General features: G+C 55.9%; 1 protein-coding gene across 2 annotated transcripts in view; it reads left to right on the top strand.

Moving 5' to 3' along the window:
* Positions 1 to 24,097, top strand: part of ATP9B (ATPase phospholipid transporting 9B (putative)) — a 189,957-nt gene extending 165,860 nt beyond the window's left edge. The window contains exons 18-30 of one of the 2 annotated variants that reach the window (XM_069468331.1): positions 2,303 to 2,386; positions 2,811 to 2,981; positions 7,489 to 7,587; positions 9,261 to 9,350; positions 12,066 to 12,210; positions 12,454 to 12,518; positions 13,423 to 13,578; positions 13,706 to 13,770; positions 15,757 to 15,865; positions 20,482 to 20,539; positions 21,158 to 21,365; positions 22,892 to 22,926; positions 23,690 to 24,097. In XM_069468331.1, the coding sequence (XP_069324432.1) occupies positions 2,303 to 2,386; positions 2,811 to 2,981; positions 7,489 to 7,587; positions 9,261 to 9,350; positions 12,066 to 12,210; positions 12,454 to 12,518; positions 13,423 to 13,578; positions 13,706 to 13,770; positions 15,757 to 15,865; positions 20,482 to 20,539; positions 21,158 to 21,365; positions 22,892 to 22,926; positions 23,690 to 23,826 (1,422 nt within the window). In that variant the 3' untranslated portion in view covers positions 23,827 to 24,097. The remainder of the gene's footprint in view (positions 1 to 2,302; positions 2,387 to 2,810; positions 2,982 to 7,488; positions 7,588 to 9,260; positions 9,351 to 12,065; positions 12,211 to 12,453; positions 12,519 to 13,422; positions 13,579 to 13,705; positions 13,771 to 15,756; positions 15,866 to 20,481; positions 20,540 to 21,157; positions 21,366 to 22,891; positions 22,927 to 23,689) is intronic. The other variant, XM_069468330.1, reaches the window with a different exon arrangement.
* Positions 24,098 to 27,858: the final 3,761 nt, after the last annotated feature.

Raw genomic sequence — 27,858 nt, 5'->3', positions numbered from 1 at the left:
CGATGTGCTCCCCCCGTGTTTTAAGGCCGGACCCCGTCCACGTAGGCACCGTGGCAGGTCTCGACCATGTGTGGACGTCGTGGTGTGCTTTTGCAACCACAGGTTAAACTTCTGGGAGTAGAACTCGTGCAGTTTAAATTGGGGAACATTGTCATTAGCTCCAAACGCATTTGCTCCGGCACCGCCGGCGGCCCTGATCCTGAGAATCTGTCCAGTCTGCCACTGGGTGACACTGCCGGATTTTTGCCTCTGGTGGGGAAATGGCATTTCATTAGATCCAATAGGAAGTGTCCGATTTCAAATCAAAAGTGTAGTTATTATATCTCAAACAAGGAGCAGTATAGTTAATCTAAGTACGCACCTAAACTGGCGACACAGTTTTGACATCTTAACAGTACCTTGTTTATGCCAGCAGCAAAGAAGCCTGGAGAGTGAGTGGAGATGAAATCACAAAAGGAGTTTTGTTTTTCACAGCTTGTTGAGAATTGAATATTTTTCCCTGCCAGAAGTGGCCCAAAACCTGGAAGAAGTGGGAGTCAGTTGGTGCAAGGTCTGTCTGGTGAATATGGTGGATGACAGAGAGTTTCCAAGTCCAGCCTCTGTAGCTGGAGCAGCGTTGTTTGTGCAACGTGTGGAGTGTTGTTGTCTTGCAAGAGGATCGTCCTGTCTCTATTGCCCAATCTCGGCTGCTTAATCGTAATCATCCTCATCATTTCGCCCAATTGGGTGCAGTAGAATCCGCTGTAATTAGCCAGGTTTCATGAAGCTGTAGTGGATGATACCAGGGCTGGACCACGAAACAGACACCATTCGCTTTTTCTTGGTGAATATTCGGTTTTGGACTGTGTTTTGCCACTTCATCTTTATCCAACCATTGTGCCAAATGCTTGTGATTATCAAAAATAATCCATTTTTCATCACATGTGACGATACGGTGTAGAAATGGTTCACTTTTATGTCATGACGGCAAAGAGAGGCAAGCTTCTGGACGATTTCTCTTCTGACCCTCGTTTAATTCATGAGGAACCATCTACCCAGCTTCTTTACCTTGCACATTTGTTTCAAATGGTCCAGTATTGTTGAAATAGTAACGTCACACCTTGCTGCTGGTTCACAACATAGGTTGAGATGGATTCGCTTCCACTACAGCTTTCAGCTCATCATTGTCCACCTTGGTCTCAGGCCGCCCACATGGCTCATTTGCAAGACTAAAATCAACAGAATGAAACTTCTCAAACCATCAAGGCACTGTGTCTTCATTAGTCACATCATTCCCGAGCACTTTGTTGATATTTCAAGCTGTCTGCGCTGCATTGGTTCCACGATGGAACTCATATTAAAAAATAACACGAATGTCTGACTTATCCATGGTTTTACAAAAATTTTTCTAAAAAAAAAAATTCAGTAGATAATCACAAGCCAAAGCATGCATTTGAAAGAACGAGGATGTACCTTCACAATACAAAAAAACAGTGTCAAAGTGAAATGTCAGAGATATCAACTGTCAAACTTAGTACTTAAGGAAATTGGGCACTTCATACTTAGTAACCTAGTATTATTTTGATGCCTTCGGTGACTGCATACTGAATGTATTTCCACTTCCTGTTTTAAAATGCAAATCAAGTCCTGGGACTTGGGCAGGGCTCGCTCTCCCTGCCCTGAGACTGACCACAGGGCAGGGCACATGAGCTTTGGGGTTTGGCCTGTGTCCCCAGACGTGGCCTTCAGCACTGCCCCATGCCTGTCCTTCCGTGGCACAGCGGCCCGCAGGGACCCACGTCTGGCCAGGGAAATGCGAATTAAAATACCGCAAGAGCTCACGTTAGCTGTTAGTCTCAGGACAATGCTGTTATTAACTCCTTTCTGCCAACAAGGAACCCGAGGAGCAGAAAGATGAGGTGTTTTGCCCAAGAGCACTGGGGTAGAACCTGCAGAAACAGTTTCCAGTCTCAGCTTTCTGGTTTTAAATCCATGGTTTAACCTCCACTCCCGGTGAGCTCTCCCCCTCCTCTCACCCCCACTCCTCTGAATTGGGAGATTAAAATAAGTTTTATAGAAAATCACTCGTCTAATGCCATGTGTTGCTTCAGTGATCACGCTTAGCTTCCGTCTCAGGAACAGCTACCGCGTCATCTGCATCTTATGTTCACCTCTCTCCTGACTCTCTCTGTCCGTGGACACTCAGTGCTGTCCGTGGGACACATGAGCACACGGCCACGTGGTCCCCAGAGCGTGGCGCCGGCCCCTCACGCACGCTCAGAGGGCGTTGTGGGACCCACCTGTGACAGCCTCTCCTTTTCAGTGCGGGAACATGGCTCGGGAAGGGCTGCGGACACTCGTGGTTGCCAAGAGGTCGCTGACGGAGGAGCAGTACCAGGACTTCGAGGTGAGCTGGCTCCCAGGCGTCCCATCGTGGGTGACGTCCCTCCCCCCTGAGCACTTGCTTTTGTGGCTAACGTGAGTTTTTGTTGTCTTCGTGTGAAATTGTGAGTCGGTGTCACTACAGCCTGGGGCAGAGGAAGCTTCGCCTGGGCAGGGCCCAGGACTGACCCTGTGCCGGCTGTGTGTCCCCACCTTCCTCCAGTCTGCTGGGGGAGGGGACCACAGAGCAAACCGCCACAGAATGTCCTTAATGTTGTGAATTTTCAGGTGCCTCAGTCCTCAGTGATGACAGAGCAGCCATGCTGAGCGCACTCACAGAGCACTCACGCGTGTACACACGGCGTCTCTGTCCCCAGAGGCGATACGGTCCATCTGTGTGGAGCACACGCATGCACACGTGTGTACACACGGCGTCTCTCTGTCCGCAGAGCCGGTACAGTCAGGCCAAGCTGAGTCTCCACGACAGGACGCTCAAGGTGGCCGCGGTGGTGGAGAGCCTGGAGCGGGAGATGGAGCTGCTGTGCCTCACGGGGGTCGAGGACCAGCTGCAGGCGGACGTGCGGCCGACGCTGGAGATGCTGCGCAACGCGGGGATCAAGGTGCGTGCGCTCGCCGCGAACACGCACACGCTCCCGTCACGCAAACCGTGCTTGGTCCTGGGCAGGGTGGTCTGTGACACTCGGTGGCTCCTGGACACGAGGCAGCCTGGGGACAGAGCTGCCCCCCTGTCCTCGGGGAGCCAGGGCCCGTGTGCTGCCTCAGACTCTGCTCTGCGCCCTCCGCCCTCACGGAGCCCCGACCTGCCACGCGCCCGCTCCCGGCAGAGACGCGCACCCCAGCAGCTCGCGTGGCCCCAGCCAGGTGTCTGCAGTTGAGGTTCGGCCACGCACCCAGCCCTCCCGTCTGCCTGTCCGAGCTGCTCGGGTCAAGCCTGGCTCCCCCACGCCCCCGTCTCCTGGTCAGCTCTCGGAGCTCCGTGTGCCTCCGGTGTGGGGCCTCCAGTGGCCCACGGCACGTGTCTGGTGGGGCCGGGGGCGAGTGGGGGTTCAGACCCCACGTGGGCTGTGGGCTTGTCCCATTGGGCGTCACCTCGTTCCTCAGAGCTGCTCACTGTGGGCAGAACCCAGTGTCAGCGTGAGGGGCGCACCCACCTCCCCTGTTCCTTTTATTCATGCTTCTCGCTGGCGCGTCCCCACTGCACAAACTCGGTGCCAAAGGACCCGCGGGGAGAGTGCCGGCTCACCAGAGATGCCCAGACGCACAAGTGCTTTTCCTCCCGCGGCTCCTGGTACCTCCACCCATGAGGGGCTGGCGGGAGTTCGCCCCTCTCCCCAGGCCCCCACCCCACCCCCTGGGCCCGGGCAGCGCCCGTCTCGTCCAGCTGCTCGTTCTTTGGCCGTTTGGCCTCATCTGTGAAATTCAAATTTACGTTTCCTATGTGACAGTGGAGGTTTAGCATCTTCAAGTCCTTTGGTGGCTTCCCCTGGACACGTGGCAGTGGCCGTCTCCGTGCCCTGCCCCCTGCCCCGCCCCCTGCCCTGCTCCCTGCCCCGCCCCCTGCCCTGCCCCCTGCCGTCTCTCACCGACGGGTCCTCCCCACATACGGGGAGACGAGCCCTTGCAGTGGTTGTGTCTCTCAGCAGACGACTTCCCTACCTCATGTGTTCTTGCTGCAGCAAAAAGTCCAGTTACAGATATGTTGGGAAAATTTATTTTAGTGCTGCCTCAAGGACTGGGAGCTCTACTTTTGAGAATGGAAAAAAGCATAACTTGGTTTTAAAAGAAAATTTTCTATATTGTTCGATTAAAGAGACAAAAGCAAAGGAAAGGCCGGGCACAGTGGCTCCAGCCTGCAATCCCAGCACTCTGGGAGGCCGAGGCGGGAGGATCCCTTGAGCCCCACAGTTGGAAGCTGCAGTGAGCTGTGACGATGCCACTGCGCTCTACCCAGGGGACACAGCAAGACCCTGTCTCAAAAGAGAGAAAAAAACCTAAAGGAAAACGTTGGAAAGCAAAGCTGTACCTAACTTCAAATCAAAAGTACGTTCCGCAGGTTGTACTGATGGCGTGACGCGCACGGGAGCAGGCGTCTGCTCTGCTCTCCAGGGCTCTGCACGGGCCCAGAGAGCCGGAACGGCGGCAGCGCCAGGTAGCAGCAGCAGGTGTGTCGTGAGGCTGCATCTGATTCAGAGAAGTGGTTCAGATAGGAATTAAAAGTTACAAGAGAGCAAGTCATATTCAGAATGTTTTAATTACCTAACCCTCATTGTATTGTACAGCCAAAAAATGAATGAAGAAATGTGATTAATTAGAAGCAGATGACCTATTCATTTTAGTGTGCTTTTTAATAAACTTCAATCTATTTCTTAATTATACATGCTAGATTATCAATATATTAAAATAGTGAATGTTCCTTGTGTAAAGATTTGGGTATTTATTAGGTCATTAAATATGAAATGTCTGATTTTGAATCAAAAGTTTGTTATATCTGAAACAAGAAGCAGTACAATTAATCAAAGTATGCACCTGAACTATGGACACAGTTTTGCCATCTTAACGGTAGCTTGTTTGTGCCAGTAGCAAAGAAGCCTGGAGAGCGAGTGGCGATCACATCACAAAAGGTGTTTTATTTTCCATAGCGTGTTGAGAATTGAATATTTTTCCCTGCAAGAAGTGGTCCAAAGCCTGGAAGAAGTGCTAGTCAGCCGGTGCAAGGGCTGGTGAATACGGTGGATGACAAGAGTTTCCAAGTCCGGCCTCTGTAGTTTGAGCAGCGTTGTTTGTGCAACATGTGGTCCAGTGTTGTCTTGCAAGAGGATCGTCCTGTCTCTGTTGACCAGTCTCGGCTGCTTAATCGCAAGCATCCTCATCATTTCATCCAATTGGCTGCAGTAGAATCCGCTGTAATCAACTGACCAGGTCTCATGAAGCTGTAGTGGATGGTACCAGCACTGGACCACCAAAGAGACACCATTCGCTTTTTCTTGATGAATATTTGGTTTTGGACTGCATTTCGGCACTTCATCTTGATCCAACCATTGTGCCAAACATTTGCAATTGGCAAAAAGAATCCATTTTTCATCACACTTAACAATACAGTATAGAAATGGTTCTATGAAATGGTTTATGTCGTGACAGCAAAGAAAGGCAAGCTTCAAGACGTTTTCTCTTCTGATGCTCGTTTAGTTCATGTGGAACCATCCATCCAGCTTCTTTACCTTGCCGGTTTGTTTCAAGTGATCCAATATTGTTGGAACAGTAACGTCAAACCTTGCTGCTAACTCAACGTGTAGGCCGAGATGGATTCACCTCCACTACAGCTTTCAGCTCAGCATTATCCACCTTGGTCTCAGGTCACCCACGTGGCTCATTTTCAAGATGAAAATCGCCAGGATGGAACTTCTCAAACCATCACTTAGCCACATCCTTCCCAAGCACTTCGCTGATATTTCAAGCACACCGTTGGTCCCACCAGGGAACTATATTAGAAAACACAAATTTTTGACTTTTCTGTGATTTCACAAAAATTGCTCTGTAACATATGAATGATAATCACAAGCAAACCAGGTGTGAATGACCAAGGCTGCACCTTCACAACAGAAATGGAACAAGAAGTGTCAGAGGTTCCAACTGTCAAACTCAGTGCTTAAGGAAATCGGACATTTTGTACTTAATAACCTAATATGTTAATTATTTGCTAAACTATTTAAGACTTTCTTGATTTCTCTTTATTCTTTACATTTACTTTCTAAAGGATCAGGCTCCTTTATCCCTTCATGTAATAAAATCTGGCTTCAGATGCTGCCCTGAAACCGGACGGTGCTATTTGCTGCGTTGCCTGCGGCCGTGCTGGTTCCTGTTCACCTGGGTCATAGTCACTCGTCGGAATCGTAGGTCCAGGAACGTGAATATAAATGTGTCAAATAGATGAAAATCACAAATCTTCAGACATTGAGAAGAGCACCTCGGATTGCACCTAAGCAAATAATCAGGATACATACACATTTCTTTCTGTTTCCTGTTTCCAGATATGCATATTTGTATATGACACATAAGACTAAACGTATCAGATAATGAGAATATTACTGGAAGATTTCTGTTGTTTTATAAAATACCCTGTTATATATTAAGTACCCTGATATTTTACCTTCTTTATAGTCTAGGGACATAGACACATATAATATGTGCATGTGTTTGTAGGATCTTAATAGAAAAGTTGTGTTATTTGATGTTTTATTTGATATAAGCAACTTTGGGCTTAAGTGTGAGCCATTTGCCCATCTGAGCCTCAGTTTCCAACTGAAAAGCCAGCACGTTGAAGTGAAGGTCTCCATGATCCTGCCGGCTCCGTGGCCTTGGCCGCGTGCCCTGTGCAGGCCTGTGTGTGTGTCGCGGAGGGCGGCGGAGACCCAGCCTTTGACACAGGCAGCCGTCCCCGCCAGACACGGCTCGCCGTCCCCGCCAGACACGGCGCGCCATTGCCGAGTGGTGTCATTCATCACCTCCAGGTCTCGGCTGCCATGTCCGGGCGTCACTGTGCCCGTTCTTGTTTCAGCTGAGCAAGTCCAGACACGTGCGTGTGGTGGTAAAATGTACACGACGTAAGGTTTACCATCTGAGCCGTTTCCGAGTGTACGGTTGGGCGGCTGTGGGCACGCCCACGGCGCTGCGCGGCACCACCCCGCCCGGCTCCAGCTCTCCATCTCCCAGCTGACGCTGCACGTGCCGCACACGCCCCGCCCCTGGCATCGCCACCGCCCCCTGTCCTGCGAATCTGACTCCTGGGGCCTCCTGGGGGTGGAATCTCAGGGTTTGTCCTTTTGTGGCTGATTTCACTGAGCGTAACATCCCCAAGGCTCGTCCGCGTGGGGTCCTGTGTCAGAACATTCTCCCTCTTGGAGGCTGAGCACGATTGCATCGTGGGGACAGACCACGTTCTGTCTGTCCACCTACCTGCCAGTGGACGCTTGCGTGGCGCCCACCGCTGGCTGTTGCGATGGCGCTGCCGTGGGCGTGGGTGTGCGGCGTCTGTTCGAGGACGGACACGTGCGGGGGATGAAAGTGTCACTGTGCTGTTGACGTTCACCCGTCTGACCTGTCTCCCAGATCTGGATGCTGACAGGCGACAAGCTCGAGACGGCGACGTGCATCGCCAAGAGCTCCCACTTGGTGTCCAGAGCGCAGGACATTCATGTTTTCAGACAAGTGAGTGTGTGTCTGCGTCACTGAGAATGGTTACGTGTTTTGTCTCCTTTGAAAGTCTGTTGTTTCTGTGAGAAGGTATATGCAGTTATTTATTAATTACTAAATATCTTTTTTAAAAGCGTAACTGATTTCTTACTCAATTTATAAAATGTTAAAGTAGATTTCTATTAGTTATAAATATTAAACGTGATCAAAGCTGCTTTTTGATAAAGTGAACAAGGTCTAAAATTTCAAAACTACTTTGCTGTTGTCCTGTTATTGTTATTTATTACTACGTATTTTAAAATAGACATACTGCAGTCATTTTCTATTCAATTCATAAGATGTACATTGATTTAAAAGATTACATTTTTCTGTCAGCCACAGACAGAAAAGCAGCTTTTGTGAAACAAGCTCTAAATACAAAATGAGAATATGTTTTTAATCTGCTGCCATTTTCAGAGTAAATGCTCTTCCTTAATTAGCTCAAAGAAAATTAATAGAAATAATCTAAATTTATGTGTTTACTGTATTAGTTATAACTAAATTTAATTCAAACAAAAAATAAAAATTTCTTGGGTCTTGATTGATGGTGGGTGAGCAGACATCACATGTCTGTGTCGGTTCTAAATGAAGCACTTGCACCTACAGAAATAGTTATTTGAATATAATTTACATGTAAATGTAGTTTGTTTTGAAGCATCAGAATCACAAATTAGGCCCTGCAGACTACTATTTGCAATTAAATTATTAATGCTTCTGATAAAACTTCAGATCAATTTTTGTTGACTTTTCAGTATTATAGCACCACAAATTAAATTTTTCACAATAAAACCTACCTATTTAAAGATAAGTCTGAAATTGTTAATTTGAACCACATGAAGCTTTAATTTATTTCATTCTAGTAATATATCATTTCTTTCATGCCCCATAAAATCTCCACAGGAAAAATGTCAAAAACTAGTACACTGGGTTGTGAAATGTTTTCATTCTAAAATTAGTGATATTTCAAGATTATGACTTAATTTTACTCTTACATTTTTTTAATTCTGTCAATGCTAAACAAAAACTAACGGAGTGAGTTGAAACCCATGGCAGGGACAACAGAAGCAATTTTATGGAAGCATTTCATATCATCTGACCTATCAGGGAAAGAGCTGTATTTAAATGAAACCCTGATCGGAGGTGATTCTTCTCTTACCTGACGTGTGGCCACGAGGAGCCGCCCGTGTCCTGTGCCCGCGGCTCTCAGCAGCACGGTCCCCTGCACCAGCCACCTCCGGCCCTTTGCTTGGTTAAGTCGCTGCCTCGTGGACTACTAGAACGTTCTTGGTCGTTACTGCTGTATCTTAAGGGAATGTGTTCATCAAAGCCAATGACCCTTCCCAGCTACACGATGGTAATTAGTCACTCAGGAAAGTGTGGTATTTTCACTGCACTTTACACTGGGCGTTTCCTGCTCTCAGCTGCCACAAATCGGAGAACAATTTGTGTAAATAAGCAGCTAGACCTACCCAGCGCTGTAAGAGAAATTTGAAAGGGCCTTGTTACAGGTCTAAATATGGAACGCACCTTTAGTTTTTAGGTAATAAGTAGGTCTAGAACATCTTACTGTGATTGTGCAAGTAATGTCCTGTCTCTGCCTCTAGCTGAGACAGCGTTTTAACTTGGCTGCTTTTTCTCCCTCCATGGAGGTCACCAGTCGGGGCGAGGCCCACCTGGAGCTGAACGCGCTGAGGAGGAGGCAGGACTGTGCGCTGGTCATCTCCGGGGACTCTCTGGAGGTGAGGCTGCCCCGCTGCGTGTGTCTGTCTGTCCATGCCAGCGGACCCAGGGCTCCTCATCGAGCGCTTTGCCCGTCTCTGTGACTTCTAGATGGTTCTCTAGAACCAGTGGTACCTGCAACCTGGCAGGTAGTTGCAACCTGAAGAAATGTCAGTGGCTCTTCCCGCAGGCGTGCCCGACTCACACACAGTACTCTCCCGCAGGTGTGCCCGACTCACACAGTGCTCTCCCGCAGGTGTGCCCGACTCACACAGTGCTCTCCCGCAGGTGTGCCCGACTCACACAGTGCTCTCCCGCAGGTGTGCCCGACTCACACAGTGCTCTCCCGCAGGTGTGCCCGACTCACACAGTGTTTTCCCGCAGGTGTGCCCGACACACAGTGCTCTTCCGCAGGTGTGCCCGACTCACACAGTGCTCTCCCGCAGGTGTGCCCGACACACACAGTGCTCTCCCGCAGGTGTGCCCGACTCACACACAGTGCTCTCCCGCAGGTGTGCCCCGACTCACACAGTGCTCTCCTGCAGGTGTGCCCGACTCACAGTGCTCTCCCGCAGGTGTGCCCGACTCACACAGTGCTCTCCCGCAGGTGTGCCCGACTCACACACAGTGCTCTCCCGCAGGTGTGCCCGACTCACACAGTGCTCTCCCGCAGGTGTGCCCGACTCACACACAGTGCTCTCCCGCAGGTGTGCCCGACTCACACAGTGCTCTCCCGCAGGTGTGCCCGACTCACACACAGTGCTCTCCCGCAGGTGTGCCCGACTCACACAGTGCTCTCCCGCAGGTGTGCCCGACTCACACAGTGCTCTCCCGCAGGTGTGCCCGACTCACACACAGTGCTCTCCCGCAGGTGTGCCCGACTCACACACAGTGCTCTCCCGCAGGTGTGCCCGACTCACACAGTGCTCTCCCGCAGGTGTGCCCGACTCACACACAGTACTCTCCCGCAGGTGTGCCCGACTCACACAGTGCTCTCCCGCAGGTGTGCCCGACTCACACAGTGCTCTCCCGCAGGTGTGCCCGACTCACACAGTGCTCTCCCGCAGGTGTGCCCGACTCACACAGTGCTCTCCCGCAGGTGTGCCCGACTCACACACAGTGCTCTCCCGCAGGTGTGCCCGACTCACAGTGCTCTCCCGCAGGTGTGCCCGACTCACACAGTGCTCTCCCGCAGGTGTGCCTGACTCACACAGTGCTCTCCCGCAGGTGTGCCCGACTCACAGTGCTCTCCCGCAGGTGTGCCCCGACTCACACAGTGCTCTCCCGCAGGTGTGCCCGACTCACACACACACACACAGTACTCTCCCGCAGGTGTGCCCGACTCACAGTGCTCTCCCGCAGGTGTGCCCGACTCACACAGTGCTCTCCCGCAGGTGTGCCCGACTCACACACACACACACACAGTACTCTCCCGCAGGTGTGCCCCGACTCACAGTGCTCTCCCGCAGGTGTGCCCGACTCACAGTGCTCTCCCGCAGGTGTGCCCGACACACACACAGTGCTCTCCCGCAGGTGTGCCCGACTCACAGTGCTCTCCCGCAGGTGTGCCCGACACACACACACACACAGTACTCTCCCGCAGGTGTGCCCGACACACACACACACACAGTGCTCTCCCGCAGGTGTGCCCGACTCACAGTGCTCTCCCGCAGGTGTGCCCCGACTCACAGTGCTCTCCCGCAGGTGTGCCCGACTCACAGTGCTCTCCCGCAGGTGTGCCCGACACACACACACACACAGTGCTCTCCCGCAGGTGTGCCCGACTCACAGTACTCTCCCGCAGGTGTGCCCTGACTCACAGTGCTCTCCCGCAGGTGTGCCCGACACACACACACACACAGTACTCTCCCGCAGGTGTGCCCGACTCACACAGTACTCTCCCGCAGGTGTGCCCGACTCACACAGTGCTCTCCCGCAGGTGTGCCCGACACACACACAGTGCTCTCCCGCAGGTGTGCCCGACTCACACAGTGCTCTCCCGCAGGTGTGCCCCGACTCACAGTGCTCTCCCGCAGGTGTGCCCGACTCACAGTGCTCTCCCGCAGGTGTGCCCGACACACACACACACACAGTACTCTCCCGCAGGTGTGCCCGACTCACACAGTACTCTCCCGCAGGTGTGCCCGACTCACACAGTGCTCTCCCGCAGGTGTGCCCGACACACACACAGTGCTCTCCCGCAGGTGTGCCCGACTCACACAGTGCTCTCCCGCAGGTGTGCCCGACTCACAGTGCTCTCCCGCAGGTGTGCCCCGACTCACACAGTGCTCTCCCGCAGGTGTGCCCGACTCACACACACACACACACACAGTACTCTCCCGCAGGTGTGCCCGACTCACAGTGCTCTCCCGCAGGTGTGCCCGACCCACACAGTGCTCTCCCGCAGGTGTGCCCGACTCACACACACACACACACAGTACTCTCCCGCAGGTGTGCCCAACTCACACAGTGCTCTCCCGCAGGTGTGCCCGACTCACACACACACACACACAGTACTCTCCCGCAGGTGTGCCCGACTCACAGTGCTCTCCCGCAGGTGTGCCCGACTCACACACACACACACACACACAGTACTCTCCCGCAGGTGTGCCCGACTCACACAGTACTCTCCCGCAGGTGTGCCCGACTCACACAGTGCTCTCCCGCAGGTGTGCCCGACACACACACAGTGCTCTCCCGCAGGTGTGCCCGACTCACACAGTGCTCTCCCGCAGGTGTGCTTGAAGTACTACGAGCACGAGCTGGTGGAGCTGGCCTGCCAGTGCCCGGCCGTGGTGTGTTGCCGCTGCTCGCCCACGCAGAAGGCACGCATCGTCACGCTGCTGCAGCAGCACACGGGGAGACGCACCTGTGCCATCGGTGAGCCCCCCGCCCGCAGCCCTGGCCTCCACTCGGGACGTGGGAAGTGCCACGTCCCCTGTCAACAGTGACATTTTAAGAAGAGCTGATATCCTGATGTTTATAGACAGAAGTGCACGCCAGCTCTAAAGCTAGGGTGATTTCATCAACATTACTGGAAATGTCTTAAAAGCCTGTACTGGGAAGAAGAAAACCATGGGCTGCGGACGGGTGCTTTAATTTCACCGCTTCTCATCTTCCCAGGTGACGGGGGGAACGACGTGAGCATGATCCAGGCGGCAGACTGCGGGATTGGGATCGAGGGAAAGGTACGTGTCCCATGTGGGCAGCACACAGTCAGTGCGTGTTCAGGCACACACACACACACACACTCACGTGAGCACGCACGGCCGTGTGCCTGGGCAGCACGTGTTGAAGAGCCCGGTCTGTGTGGGGCTCGGAGCTGCACCGAGTCACAGGCGAGCGGCCCCGTGCTCCACTCGGCAGGTGCTCACCCTCCCGACACGCACTCGCCGCCAGAGTGCGCCCGCGTCCCTGCTGCTGGGGTGGCACGTGGAGACACGGCTGTGGGCACCTGCTCAGGGCCCAGCTGAGCTCCGGCCGTGTCCCCCGGCAAACCTTTCTGGAGTCCCACCCAGCGCCCGCTCCTGCTCATGCTCGGCCCGGTGTCCGCATGTCCTGACCGCCGAGCTGCGGGTTGAGGTTTGCTTCATGCCAGCCTTGATGACAGTCCCCTTCCGCTCCTACGGTCACTCCCATAAAGATGTGCCAGGAAGGCCAGGACAGTCAGCACCGTCAAGCTCGGCTTTTTCCTCGGCGACTCTATTCTGTAAAACCTCGCAGCACCTCTGGGAAATAGGGGATGGATTGGTTTTTAAAATGTGAGAAAACTGAGGTTGGGAGAATTGTTTTGAACAAGCCCAAGGTTACGGGGCGGTCTCCAAGGCCACCAGCTCTGCTTCTGTCCGAGCTGGGACACCCCGGCCACTGGCTTAGCTGCTGGTGAGCCCCTGCCCTGCATGCAGCCCGTAGCGCCCCGGCAGCCCGTGCTGTCTGCTTGCGCCGTGGCCTCACACCGGGGTCAGCTGAAGCTGTCGCAGGTGTGCAGAGAGAATTTCAGCCCTCTCTCAGCCGAGGCTGAGCTGAAACCTGGCGTCCGCGTGCGGCTCCCGGCACCCGCGGCGTCTGAGTGGCGCCCGTGTCTCGTTGCAGGAGGGGAAGCAGGCCTCGCTGGCGGCCGACTTCTCCATCACGCAGTTCCGGCACCTCGGCAGGCTGCTCGTGGTGCACGGGCGCAACAGCTACAAGCGGTCGGCGGCGCTGGGCCAGCTGGTCATGCACAGGGGCCTGGTCATCTCCACCATGCAGGTGCCGCCTGGCGCTCGGCTGGGGGGTGGGGTGCTGCGGCGTGTCGGGCGGGATGGCGGTGTGATGGGGTATTGGTGACGTGGCCGTGGCCGGTGCTCACGCGTAACTGTGGTGTTCTCTCTTCAAGGCCGTGTTCTCCTCCGTCTTCTACTTTGCCTCGGTGCCGCTGTACCAGGGATTCCTCATGGTGGGGTGAGTGAGACCGCGTCCTCGCCGTGCCGGGAGCGCCGTGTTATTTTGAGAAGGCGCACAGAATGTTGCTGCCGAATCGTTGTTTGCCGGGAGTGAATGTCACTGCCGTGAAAGCCAAGTTCCCGGGTGACGCTGGGGACGGCGCCAGTGCGCTTGTTCCTCGTGACGACTGCTGACGCTCGCTAGGTCTTGTCTCCTTTGGGAGCCGTAACCGGGGTCAGGACCTGGGACTTATGTAGGGCCGAGGCTTGGTGACAAGGGGAGGGCCCGAACCAGCGGCCACCTCGGGCCCTTTGAGGGCTGCATAATGACGATGGGGCCACCGGTCAGCAGCAGAGGGCAGCAAAGAAAGTGCTAGATGTTTCCCTAAATTTGGGTGTGATGTGACATGCTCCGGGACCCTCCTGGCGGTCACGAAACCTCATTTCCAAGGATCTCCACTCAGATAGATTAGAAAAGGACACACGTGTGCGGGCGTGCGGTCTGTAATGAGAGCTCGGCTAAGTTTGCCCCTGAACCTGTGAAACGGAACTTTCCACGGAAAGTGAGTGGCTTAGAATTTAGCTTTCCTCTTCCCTGGTGGCTGTGCCCAGAAATCAAGTCGGTGTGACTGTCAGCGTCGGGCGGGCGCAGACGGGGGCCGCCGCTCCTCTGCCGCGTCCTCACCGACCCCCGAGACCAGGCCCTGCCCGGCCGAGAGCCCAGGAAGTACCGCAGCAGCCGCCGCAGCAGCACTGATGCTCCGGCGCCGAACACTGGCGCGTCCTCCTCCCGCCTGGGGCCGCGAGCGCCTGCCGCGTGCTGCAGGGAGGGCCCGGCTCCGAGTCGGCAGGGCTGCCCGGCGTTCACACCAGCCCCGCCCCGGTCAGCCGTGCCGAGTCGGAGTTCTACGTGCCTTTCGTCTGACAGCTCCCTGAACCCCAAGAAGTCCTACACATTTTAGCAGAATCCAGGGGTCGATGAGTCTGTGCGTGTGTTAGGTTTTAAGTCATCCACTTCCAAGTCGAGATCACGGTAGCTGCCCTGTCAGTCCTGGAGCCGCCATCAGGGCAGCCGGGGCCGGTTCCACTGCCGCAGGCAGGAGCCAGCTCCGGGGCCTCCGCGGCCACCACGCCATCGGGGGTGCGCCCTCCCTTCCCCCGCCTCCGGGTCTTCGCAGTGCTCTGGCCGCCTCGCACGGCGCTCCCTGGGCTGGACCAGCACCAGGCGTCTCGCTGTCCTCGCCTCAGCCCAGGAGGCCCCCAGCCCCGCGGTGTCCCTCCCCGGCGGGTTTGCCGACGTAGGCGTGACAGTGCCACGTTACGGTGAAGACTCAGGGAAACTGCGTATCTGCGTATTGCTAGCAGGAGTGTAAATCCTAACATCTGAAAAACATTTTGTCAGTTCCTTAAAAAAAGCTGAGCATACCGCTACCATGTGCCCCAGTGGTCACGTTGTCCCAGTTGGCACTCCCGTCCAAAATAAATGAAAACTTCAAAAAATCTGTGCAGTGAATGTTAATAGCAATTTTATTCATAATAATTAAAAGCTGGGACTATCCCAGATGTAGGTCAGCGAATGAATGAATGGCTAAACAAGCTTCAGTCGTACACCCTGAAGGGCCATGCAGGAAAGCAAGGAAATGAGCTGTTGATACAGCAGAAACCTGGATGAATCTCAGAGCGTCACGCTGAGTGAGAAAATCCAATCCCCACAGATTACCTGCGATATAATCCCATTTATATAATGTCCTCTAAAGGACAGAAATTAGAAAGATGAACAGATAACGTGGTTGCCGGGGGCAGGGAGGAGGCTGGCGGGAGGGTGCTCTGTGGGCGTCAGTCCAGGTGGTGACATTGTGCCCAGCTTTTAAGATGTTACCTTTGGGGAGAACTGGGTAAAGGGACCAAGGGACGTCTCTGCTGTTTTTGTTTCTGAAATGTAGACCTCTGACTTCAGAGGTATGTTCACAGTTGTATCAGAACAGTTCTCTTCTTGGTCCCTAAGGTACGCGACCGTGTACACCATGTTCCCAGTGTTCTCCCTGGTGCTGGATCAAGACGTGAAGCCGGAGATGGCCATGCTGTACCCGGAGCTGTACAAGGACCTCACCAAGGTACAGCCCGAGGGCGGGTGGCCAGGCCCAGCGAGCACACGCTCCGGGGCTTACGGGCGTGGGAAAGGCCAGTCGGGAGGCATTTCCAAGCATCTTCTGAGTAATTATTCTCTGTCCTTCCACATTTTTTTATGTCTCCTAATTATTTTTGACATTGTTCCCTTTGAGCTAAACTTCAAAAAGAGGAAAACATCCCAGGGAAAAAAAATTTCTCATGTTTGCAATAAAGCTCTAATATCATATATAAATTTAGAATTTTAAAGGATTCTGTAAACCCTTTATGGAACTTTTTTGAATTTAGCAAACAGACCACTGAGCTTCCCAGATGTCTGGGAAGAGCTTACGTCCTGACCTCTGTGTGAGGTGCCCGTGGCTGTGGTTCCGCCGGGTCGGCATTGTCGCTCTTGCTGTAAGAGCAGCGTCCTGCGTGTCTGCTGCGGACCGTGGCGTCCCAGGCTGGAAGTCACAGGTTCACTGAGTAGGAGTTCCTGCACTTTCCAAAACCTCTCTGTACTGTGGGCTGAGAGACGACCGGCGCGGCGTCTCTGCCTGAGGCCCACGTGTGCTAACAGGGCTCGCAGTGATGCCTCTGAGGAAAACCCCCCCAGGAAACTCCCTGCACCTGCAACTGCAGAGGATCCGTTCGTTTGGTTTAAAACTGTGCTCTGTTAAGGTTAAAATATTCCTCAAGGAGGATTTGTTTATTTTTCATGAAAGTACATTTTTCATAGCATGGACCGTGTAAGGAGGGACGCAGGGCGGAAAGTCTCCCAGCTCTCCAGGTGCAGCTTGTGGCGACTGGGCCGCTCTGCGGGGTGCGTCTCTCTGAACCGACACTGGGAACAAACCACTCACCCTCAGCCAAACTTAGGTTTGCAGTTGATGATCTGAAATTATCAACTCACGTTTTTAAAGCTGTAGCAGTGTTGTACAGTAAAGAAAGAATTGGATTGGGCGTTAAAGAAACTGGCCTCTAATCCAGCTAACCACCTACTAACAAACTAGCCTCTAATCCAGCTAACCACCTACTAACAAACTAGCCTCTAATCCAGCTAACCACCTGCTAACAAACTAGCCTCTAATCCAGCTAACCACCTACTAACAAACTAGCCTCTAATCCAGCTAACCACCTACTAACAAACTAGCCTCTAATCCAGCTAACCACCAACTAACAAACTAGACTGTAGTCCAGCTAACTACTAACTAGCCAGAGAGGTACTGGGTAGGTCATGCTAACTTTTGTATTTCATCATGTTACCGTAAGAATCTGATGAAATAAAGACTTTATAATTCCTTGAAAAAATACAAAATGCCCACTACTTTTATAATCAGGACAAGTAAAGCCAGTTCACCAGTGCAACAAAGGATACAAGGTAACCATCAAGCGTTACCGTGATGCTGATGCCACTCTGCCTACCAGAAGGGATCACCCGACCAGCAGAGGGACTTTGGGGTCCCAGGTGGGGAGGCCGTTGGGACAGCGCGGGGCAGGATCCGAGATCGGGCCCGCAGGGCGCTGCTGGAGACGACGAGGATTCTGGCAGCTCCGGTGCCGCCTCGTGTCCAGAGACCGACACACGCTCTCTTGAGTGCCGCCGCGCAGTGGGGAGGAACGGGCTTCTCAAGGGCAAGGTGGCACGAGGTGAGCTGCCCTGAAGCCGGGCAGTCAGTGCCGGGGCAGAGGCACAGTCCCCAAGGCCTCGTCACCCGCTGCGGCGCTGGCCACAGGCTGCGGGTGTCCTCGCTGCAGGGCCGCGATGCCGCAGCCGCCGTCTCACTATCGGAGGACGGCGCCGGCGCGTTTCTGCCGTTTTCCAGGGTTTGATTGGACCTGCCAGCATCTCTGCGTGGGGATGTCTGAGTTACTCGAGGGACAGGAGTGTTCCTGGGTCGCGAGTGTCACAGGGATGTCTGAGTTGCTCGAGGGACAGGAGTGTTCCTGGGTCGCGAGTGTCACAGGAATGTGTGAGTTGCTCGAGGGACAGGAGTGTTCCTGGGTCGCGAGTGTCACAGGGATGTGTGAGTTGCTCGAGGGACAGGAGTGTTCCTGGGTCGCGAGTGTCACAGGGATGTCTGAGTTGCTCGAGGGACAGGAGTGTTCCTGGGTCGCGAGTGTCACAGGAATGTGTGAGTTGCTCGAGGGACAGGAGTGTTCCTGGGTCGCGAGTGTCACAGGAATGTGTGAGTTGCTCGAGGGACAGGAGTGTTCCTGGGTCGCGAGTGTCACAGGGATGTCTGAGTTGCTCGAGGGACAGGAGTGTTCCTGGGTCGCGAGTGTCACAGGGATGTCTGAGTTGCTCGAGGGACAGGAGTGTTCCTGGGTCGCGAGTGTCACAGGGATGTCTGAGTTGCTCGAGGGACAGGAGCGTCCGGCAGAGCCGCTGGTCGGCTGCAGCTGTCGCCGTGGGGTCAGGTTCCTCGTCACGAGCTGCGTCAGCTGAACAGGGGCGTCACGCTCAGGTCTGAGGAGCCTCTCTGGACAGTGTTCGCTTTCCGCTTCGTTAAGGTGATCACAGCGTAGAATGTCTCAGTGTCTTAAGGTCAGGACACCATTCCTGTGTTTTTTTGACAGAAATTCAGTCACTTATTTTCTCTAAGGTCCAAAAATCTGTACTTTTTATCTTTAGTATTTATTTTTTTAAAAATCTAATACACTTCAGATCCTTTGAAAACAAAGTAGCACCAAAGTACTGAGCCCTAAAGTTGGTGAAATTTAGTTGTTTTTCCTTATTGAAGCTGCAGGACTGTGGCGAAGCTGCCTGTGCGCGTCCCCAAGGCGGTCTGCGCTGTGGCACCCGGCTGCGACCGCCCAGTATCGGACGCAGGCTGGGCGCGGGAGCCGCCGTCTGCCAGTCCTCGGTTGGGGGCCACAGACGGGGGCCGGGTCTCCACTCCCGCCAGGCTGCATGGTCGGCGGGAGGAGCCGTCCGTTGCCAGAACACGGCTGATTCCTAGATGCGTCTCGCTGTGCGCGAGCAGCCAGACTCAGACTCTATTGCTGCGACGTGGGAGGTGCGGGGCGCGGCGCCTCTCTGTGAGGGCGGGAGCGTCAGACCTGCTCAGCGGACTCCGCCGCGCTGGCCTCCCGCGTCCCTGCCGTGTCTTCTGGTGTCGCGGAGCTTCCACGAAGCTCCCTCTTTCCTTTGTGGCTCCTTAAGTTGCCTCGTGACTCAGATCTGCCTGTCCACGGTCCTCACGGGACTCTGGGGGCAGGGGAAGCCCCAGACCCAATGCAGAACCTGGGACGCCGGTCGGTTGCGCGTCTTAGCACCAGCAGCCCGCAGCGTGGACGTGAGGAAGTCAGCGGACGTCTCACGTTCCTTCATCTGTAAGTGGAAACGGTGTCTGCTCTGCGCACCTGCCGCCGGCAGGCACCGGGAAGCTCGGTGGAAAGACGGGTGCTGGTGCTGTCTCCACTGGCTCGTCCTGACACGGAGGACTGAACTCTGACCTTTTTGTTCTCTTCCCTAAATTCCTGAAGGCCTGGTGAGTCACGCCCTACAAACCGGGAAGTCTCATTAATGGGTTTTTATCAACCCGGTATGAAGCAGCTTACTGTCCACAGCACTCTGGAGTTGCACCACGGGACAGGCCCCCTGGTCGTGGCTCCGGCATCCCAGCAGCCCCCGTCTGAACTCGGGCGTCTTCCTGCCGGCTCCAGGTGTTCAGACAAAGCGTAACTTTCAACCAGCTGCCAACTGAACAGTCCCTAAAACCCACCTGCGACCCATGGCCCCACTTCGAGATTTCCCACCTTTTCGGGCTGAACCAACACGTACCTTCCACGTGTTGGTTTACGGTCTCACCTCCGGTTCCTGTGAAACCAGACGGCCACCTGCCGCCTCGCGCCGCGAACTTCCTCAGGACTCCTGCGATCGTGCCCCCAGGCCATGGTCACGCATATTGGGCTCAGAATAAACCTCTTTAAATATTGTGGCAGAATTTGTTTTTTCCGTCAACACTTGCATCATCCTTAGCAAATCTTTGGCACCAACAAGTGGGTGCAGGTGATTAATGACTCAGTCTCCATCCTGGATTACGAATGTCCTCAGGAGTGTTAGACGAGACCACGGACCACAATTCTGTCCTGGCCCATCCCTAGTAACCTGTCTCAAGTTTCAAAAAGCAAAAGTTATTACTCAAGAATCCATTATGTTTGTCGATGTGGGATTTGTTTATGTGACATCTTTCCCAGAAAGGATTTAAGGGATGTAATTTTTACTGTAGTCAGGGTGGGCCGTCCTCACTGAAGAGCTGTTACCTTTTGTATTTTTTGATCTGAAGAAACTAAAAAGTAAACGTATACATACTTGTTACCAAGAAATAAAGAAGTAAAGGGAAATTATTTTTAGCAAAATTACTTTTACAAAGAGTTCTTATCCCCTAGTTCACTGAGATGTTTGTTTATCTCCATCGTCTCCTAGGCTACTGGGAAGATCAAACAAAAGAGAACAGTGACCTCTAACCCAGGTGTCCCCAGCAGGGCCTCTGCGGGGCGCCCCTGCCGAGCTCCCCGGGGGCCCAGGTGGCGGGTGGGCTGGAGCCTGGGGTCTGCAGGAGCCCCTCAGACACCAGAGTCAGGTGTCTCTATTAACCAAGCCATCCCCTTTCCCTAGGGAAGATCCTTGTCCTTCAAGACCTTCCTCATCTGGGTGTTAATCAGTGTTTACCAAGGTAAGATGGGCCCTGGTGGCACAGAACCAAAGAGCTTCTTGTTTTCTTTCAGCAATATTGTTCTCACCTCTAGGTTCAATTCCAACAGCTTAGAATTTCACTGGGAGTGAAGTACTGCTTTCTGTTTATCTCTTAAGTTAACGTTCCAGTGATGTGGGTTGGTATTTTTTTTTTTTAACGAATGCTTGTCACCTAAGAGCTGACCTGTTAGGTGAAAGTGTTAACGAGCACTCAGCACACTGTACCCCTGCACAGTGGTTCCCTGCGTGGGCACTGGCAAGACTGGGGATGTGGGTTCTGTGCCCACCTCTGTCTGGGGTCCAGACGCGTGGGGATTGGTAGCAGTGCGGGGAGCAGGTAGACCAGGTGTACTGCATGAAACAGTTATTCCCACGGGTCAGAGTCCAGCTGGGCTTTTCCTCCGGGTACCAAGAAGTGTGTAAGCCTCTCCTTGATATTCCCGACTCATCCAGCGTAATACTGGAGTTTAAATGTGTGCACACGGCCCCACATTTTGATGTCCTCGAGGAGGGAGCTGTTCCCGTGGTCACCTGCATGCCACGTGGCTCCCGTGCGTCAGAGGGCGTCTGGGTGGCTCCCCGCCCCGCTGTCTTGCAGGCGGCATCCTCATGTACGGGGCTCTGCTGCTCTTCGAGTCCGAGTTCGTGCACGTGGTGGCCATCTCCTTCACGGCGCTGATCCTCACCGAGCTGCTCATGGTGGCGCTGACCGTCCGGACGTGGCACTGGCTGATGGTCCTGGCCGAGTTCCTCAGTCTGGGCTGCTACGTGGCCTCGCTCATTTTCCTAAATGAATATTTTGGTAAGTTGCCTTGGAATTCGTTTTTGAATCATTGTCTATTAGTGGTTTTTAAACATTTTTTACCGTTACTTAATACATCGTCTTAAATTGTGGATCACAGTAAAACCCATATCAGAGTTTCACAGCACAAAAGCTTGCTTTTGTGGAAAGATAAAACTGTTTGCAATCATTTATAAAGTTAAGATTTTCCCCATCTTGGCTTTTTAAAAGACAGTAAAGTTGTGTGTATTTTCAAGAAGTCTTCCCGAAAGAGCTGTGCAGTTGGTGCTTTGCCCATAACTGAGGCGCCGCGCACAGGCTCCGAGGAAGGGCAGTGCCGGGGGACCAGCACCCGCCGGCCAGCGCCCTGCGCGCTCCTCTCTGCTCCACCTGCGCTCTGGGCGGAGGGCGGGTGGAGGACGCAGGTGTGTGGCTGCCACAGCAGCCCAGCCGAGGAGCCCCTGAGGTCCCACCTGTCCTCCTGAGCGTCCACCACGTCGGCTCCAGGGCTGGGCTGTCCTCACCACCCCAGCCCCACTGGCAGGCGGTCCCGCCTCCCTGAGCCTCCTGTCCCTGCAGAGAGCCACGTGCTGGACCAGAGCTGAGCACCCAGCACTGGGAGCCGCGTCCTCACTTGGTCACCACATCACAGCAGCCCAGACGGCCAGTGTCGGTGTGTCCTGACTCCTCTTCCCCAGAGTTCAAGACCCCAGGGGCAGGCAGAAGAGTCACCCCGACCCCCGCACCGCCATGCCCTGTGGGGGAGGGAACTGCTGGAGCCAAAGCCGTTTGGGCCTCGCCCTCTGAGCCTCCCCCGGGCGCTCGGGCCTCCCCGCTCCGCTCCTTCCTCAGACCGGCTCCCTCTTCCCCAGTTTTCGGCCTTGGCCGGCCAGAGTTTGAGAACCCCCCAAACAGTGTCGCTCGTCAGGGTTCCGTCCCTGCCGTCCCTAAACTGCCTGGTATGGCCAGTAGCCGGCGTGTGACTTCTCTCTCAAGGATTTTAAAGCCAGGGCAGAGAGAAGAGAAGGAACGTGCCAGGTGAGACTGCTGGGGCCGCAGGGCCCCAGGGTCTCACTCGGTTCCCCGGCGCGGCGGAGCCTGGGTGTCCTGTCCGCGCCCCGCACTGCCCGCACACAGTCACTGGCTGCCGGCGAGCGTGGGGCAGCCCTGCCTGGTCTGAGAGGAGATTTTCCACGTCTCCAGTAAAAGAAAGGCCGTGGCACGTGCCTGGTGGAGTCCTCCGCTCCCGGCCAGCCCCAGCGCACCCCGCGGCCCCTGCGTGCGCGGGAGGCTCCCCCGCAGGTCTGTGCTCGCTCCCGGCCCCCGGCGGAGCCCTGCAGGGACTGGGCGCGAACCCCACGTGCGCTGCCCCAGCCGCGGGGTCCGGGTCACGGGGGAGGCCCCCTGGGAACAAGCCGAGAAGCCGAGGTCAGAGCCACAGTCGCAGACGCGCCGCGCCTGCCGCTTCCGGTGCTTTGACGGGGTTTCCTTCCTCGTGCGGCGTCCCCAGGGCGCCTCCACCTTCGCCGTCTTTCCCCCGTTGTCTCGGAGCGGCTGCAGGCGAGCGTCTTCTGGAGCTTTCTTAGGCAGGTGGTTATTTCTTGCAAAGGTATGGACATGTAGCAAAGCAGTACCGATAAAGGTGCTTAACTCCCCAGAAAGAAAACCTTCCTGCAGCTCATCTGTGACGTGCCGCGACTGTCCCCAGGGCTCCGGAGGCGGCCGGGTCTGCGTGTGGGCGGTGCCCGCTGCTCTCGCGCGACTTGGTGGCTCAGACGCGCTGACGGAGATCGGGTGTCTTCCCTACATCGTTGGTTTCTGTACAAACCTGTGATTCCTGAGAAGTGGATCTTTTTATCCCGTCTTCTGACAACACGCTAAAGGGTTTTCCACCGTGTGCGCGTCGGGTCACGTGCGTCTTCTCACCAGGGGGTTGCGTGGCCCCGTCCCGGCGACACGGCTCTGGCTGAGCGCGGCCCGCGCAGCTGCGGGAGGGCCTGGGCCGGGCAGGCGCCCCTCCTGCCTGTGGCCCCCGTGAGTCGGCTCCCCCTTAGATAGAGACCAGCCAGTCGTCACAAAGCGCTGTCTGCCCACTACGTGGTACTTGGCGACATTAATCGTCGCCCGTGTCGCTTTCTAATGCTTTGGGTTCACTTATTCTAGTGAGAGAACTAGTTGTGCCGACACAGGGCAGAGCAGGCCTGCGGGCTAGAGGGGCCGAGAGCGCTGCAGGTGTGCGCGGTGTGCGCGGCGATGCTCTCCGCCGGTCAGGTCCGCGGCTGTGCCCGCGAGGGCCCGGGACCCTGCCTGGGTGGCGCGTACATCTTCTCCTCTGTTTTTTGCCAACAGACGTTGCCTTTATCACCACCTTGACCTTCCTGTGGAAAGTGTCGGCGATCACCGTGGTCAGCTGCCTCCCGCTCTACTTGCTCAAGTACCTGAAGCGCAAGCTGTCCCCGCCCAGCTACTGCAAGCTGGCCTCCTGAGCCCGCGGGACGTCCGCCTGCGCCGTCGGGGCCTCACCTGCTTCTCCTTCTTACTGTTTTTCAAAACTTAATTTCCACTTCGAAGCAGCTTGAGTTTCTATTGCAAACGAGCCCTGCGTGTGTCACTGCTGCTGTGAGGGATCCGTCTTGCTCTGGAGTCCTGAGAGTCGAAACGAAAGCTTAATTTCTGCAATTTCCTACCGATCAAGTGCTTCTTTCTCTGGTGTTCTAGCGGGAGAGTCGTTCCTGCCCAAACACAATAAAGTCTAGATGCTTTCGGGCCAGGTCTGCACTTGCCGTCCGTGGGGTGTCGCGTCCACGCCCCGCCCTCCCCCACCCTCTTCTCTTTCTGTTCACATTTCGCTCCCTGCAGAAATTCACACGTGCTGAGTCCGTGCAAACAAATCCGTTCGCCTCACACACACTAGAGACAGGCCGAACAAAGGGCAGCGTTTCTGGACACGAGTCCACCGCAGCTGTGAGCGTGAGCCGTCCCCGGGGCACTGCTGGTGGTGCCCTTGTTTCCAAACCTCCATCCCTCTCACAGCCGTGAAACCACACGCAGGCTCCATCTCCCTGTACGGGAGTCAGCTGTCCCGTGACACTCACATCACTGGGATGTCACCCTCGCCTCGTAGCAGGTTTTCCTGGTTTCCTTGGTTAGAACACACAGGAATTGATGTTAGGCTAGAAAAAGCCCTTTCCTTGCCAAGCTGTAATGACGTCTGTGCGCCAGGGGCTTCTGTTGGGTTGGGGGTTGCTGTGGGGCCAGGAGTTGGTGTTCTCCGTGCTGAGCTACACCCGGGGGTCTTATCCCCGATCCAAGTTGCCGCCCACAGCAGCGCCTGCTGTTGGAAGTTTCTTCCGGTTTTCTACAACAGGATGCGCCAGGTGCTGCGTGTCCATGTGGCTGCCCATCGAGTGTGGCCCTGGCTCCCAGGCCGTGGGGCTGCTCCACGGTGCTCCGAGGGAATTGCACGACAAGCTGGGGACCTGGTGGCACCTGCCCCGGCTCCCCCATCCCCAGCCACTGTCCACGGAGAAATCCGCAGCCCCAATTAAAGCAACAGAGCTGATGTCTCCCCGAAAGTTCTTATCAATGCCTTTTGAATGGAGATTGTCTACCAGGCTGACTTTGGGTTGCTGGAGCACTGTAAATTTCCAGATGGACGCGGGGCCAGGGGACATTCCCCACTTTGCCCACACGGTGTCGCTGCTTCAGCTTGTCTGGAACGTCAGGCATCCGCGGAGGTTGCCGGGCGGGTTTTCCCCTGGGTGTGTAGTTAGTGTCCGGAATCGCTGGCTCTGGCTGACTGGAGCTTCACGACGCCTTTGTCTCTCCTCTGGAAGCACAGTTTGGATTAGGGGCGCCGGATTCAAGACACCTTCCAGGGTCCAAGTGCGGCCAGACAGCTGCTCACCTTCGCACGGCATGTTGGTAAACCTCCCAGCCGTGAAGTTGGCGGGCAGAGCTGCAGTGAACTGTGGATGACCTGAGAAACACAGGCGTGAACCTTTGGACACAGCACTTGGGTACGACTCTGAGCCAGACTGATGAGCCTCAGGGCAGGTGCACACAGCGGCCTTCTCGTCCAGTACCTCCGAGTCAGCGAGGGCTGCGCTGCACGTCCAAAGCCTGCACCCCACACCCGAGAAGCCGGAATCGACTGCGGAAGAGACCACCTGTTCCCTCCTGTCCCGGTTAGGGCCCAGCAAAGAGGCGGCAGCAGAAAGACCCCAACAGTGTGGACCAGGCAAGCTGGGTGCCCGTCCCCACCTGTGGCAGAGCAGGGCCCCTCTCCTGAAGCCCCCCCGCCCAGGCCTGGGGGTCGTCTCGTCCACCAGAGAGGCCGGACCGCACCATCTGCCCTCCACGTCTCGGGAGGGCACCAAGACTTCCGTAAACGGACCAAGCACTTCAGCCAGAAGGCCGAGGTGGCCCGATGGAGAAGCAGCTTACACAGGACAGAAGCCGCGGAGGGTGACAGGGCGGGGGCGAGGGTGCAGCGCCCTGGGAGACAGAGGGAGCCCGGGAGGGCAGAAGTCGGGGTGGAAAGTGGGTGCAATGGATTGGGGGGAGCACGGCAGAACGACGGCCGTCCAGGGCTGGGGCTGGTCCAGAGAGCTGCCGCCTGCTGGGGCAGCCCCGTCCGCCGCCCGCCTCCCAGCCCCAGCTCTGCGGGGTGCCCCCGAGGCCGGGTGCCCAGGGTCACCTGCAGAACCGGAGCAGCGGGAAGGCAGACAGCGCACTTCTGAGGAACCCACGCGTCCAGGAAAAACGATCAGAGAAATTATAAACGATTTCAACTGAGTGATAATGAAGATTTGTCAAAGTTGGACATACAGCAAACGCAGTGCTTGAGCAAAGTTCACAGATTCAAATGCTTATATTAGGGGGAAGGGTCTCAAGTCAAAGCCGGAAGAGAAATAGCAAAATAAGCCCACAGAGAGCAGGATGCAGAGAACGGGGAGGACGGGGTCGGTGGCGGTGACACAGAACGTCGGCAGCTGTAAACCTCTGGCCGTCAACAGGCTGATGAAGACAGAGAAAAACTCCAAGCCAGTGACACCGGGTGATGCGGCTGCTGGGGCCGTGGCGGGCGCCGTGCTGGCAGGACACCGTGGAGCCCGAGCAGGTGCGGCAGGGCCGTCTGCACACTGGGCTGACGCAGGACGGAAGGGGAGGCTGGGTGACATCCCCTCATGTCCCCACACCTCTTCGCAATCCACAGTTAATCCAACTGCAAAGTTTTAAAATGTGATAAGGAGGAATTGAGCTGAGGACAGACAGGGAGAAGGTCTGGGGGGCGGCACCAGCACCTCCCCTGCTGTGGTGCCGCCTGCTGCAGGGAGGGTGTCTCTGGGGACAGTCGCCTGCTGCCCTCTTGCAAAGTCTCTCATGGGCGCGGGGGCCAAGTGCTGAGCTGCACCAGCGGCCGTGGGCCGGGCGGCCGGTGAGCTGGCGCCCAGATGACACGGACCTGCCCGGGCCAGGGCCAGGTGTGAGCTCTGAGCACCGCCCCGTGTTCTGGCAAAATGTCCTGCCTGTTGTCGCCCAGTGACAAGGGGGCTCCCCACTCCAAAAGGTGTAGGAGGTGCAGGGGCGCCGCTCCAGCCGGCTTGTGCCTCCACCTTCTGCCATAAGAGCCTGGTCACCTGCGGGCCTGGCGTCCTGCTCACTGCCGGCCACTCCTCCAGTTCTCCAGGGCCGGTGGGCAGCGCTCCAGCCAGGACCTTGTCCCTCTGCATACCGGGGGACCTCCCTGACCCTCCCCTCGGGGACCTGACTCCTCCCTGGGCCCAAGAAGTGAGCCCATCCCCGACGCAGGAGCCCATTCTGGGACGCAAAGGGTGCTGAGACCCTGCAGGGATCCAGAACGCAGGGACAGCCCTGAAGGTGGAGCCCCCTCAGGCCCAGGCCACCCTCGGGATCTCCTCCCCAAGACCTCTCCTCGGCCCTGACCTGGCAGCTGTGGGCTCCGTGTCCAGCGGCCAAGACGCTCCTGCAGGAGCTGCGGCCAAGAATCCCTCCCCCACCCACCGCAGCGCGTCTTGCGGGGCCTGGACATGCAGCCGCCACTCGGAACAGAGCTGCTCGGTGGTCTCAGCCCCTGGGGAGGCCCCTGGTGTGGCCCTGAGGCCGGGCACTTGGGCCCCTGGGCCGGCCCTCAGACGGCCACCCTCACCCCAGCTTCCGAGGCCTGGAGGCCTCAGCAGGGCGGGGCTGGAGGGCGGAGGCCTCGGACGATGGGCACAGCCCAGGGGCCCCTCCTGCTTCCCCCCGACCAAGGCTCCCTGTGGCCCAGCACCCTCTGCCACGAGGGGTATCGGGGACCACCGAGGTTGCTGGGCAGCAGGGAGTTGCATTCAGGTCTGTGGGGACGACCTGCAGCTGGTCCCCTCCCCGGTTCATGGCGGCTGGGAAAGGCCCAGGCCCGACCTTGGCTGCCGTCTCCCCAGCGGGGCTCCCTGGGGCCCAGAACCCATAGAGCTTCCCCATGGGCAGGAGGACACCTCACCTGGCCAGCTCCT

Source organism: Eulemur rufifrons, chromosome 5 (genome assembly GCF_041146395.1).
Source record: "Eulemur rufifrons isolate Redbay chromosome 5, OSU_ERuf_1, whole genome shotgun sequence".
NCBI classification, from domain to species: Eukaryota; Metazoa; Chordata; class Mammalia; order Primates; family Lemuridae; genus Eulemur; species Eulemur rufifrons.
This window is presented reverse-complemented; position numbering and strand designations above follow the sequence as displayed.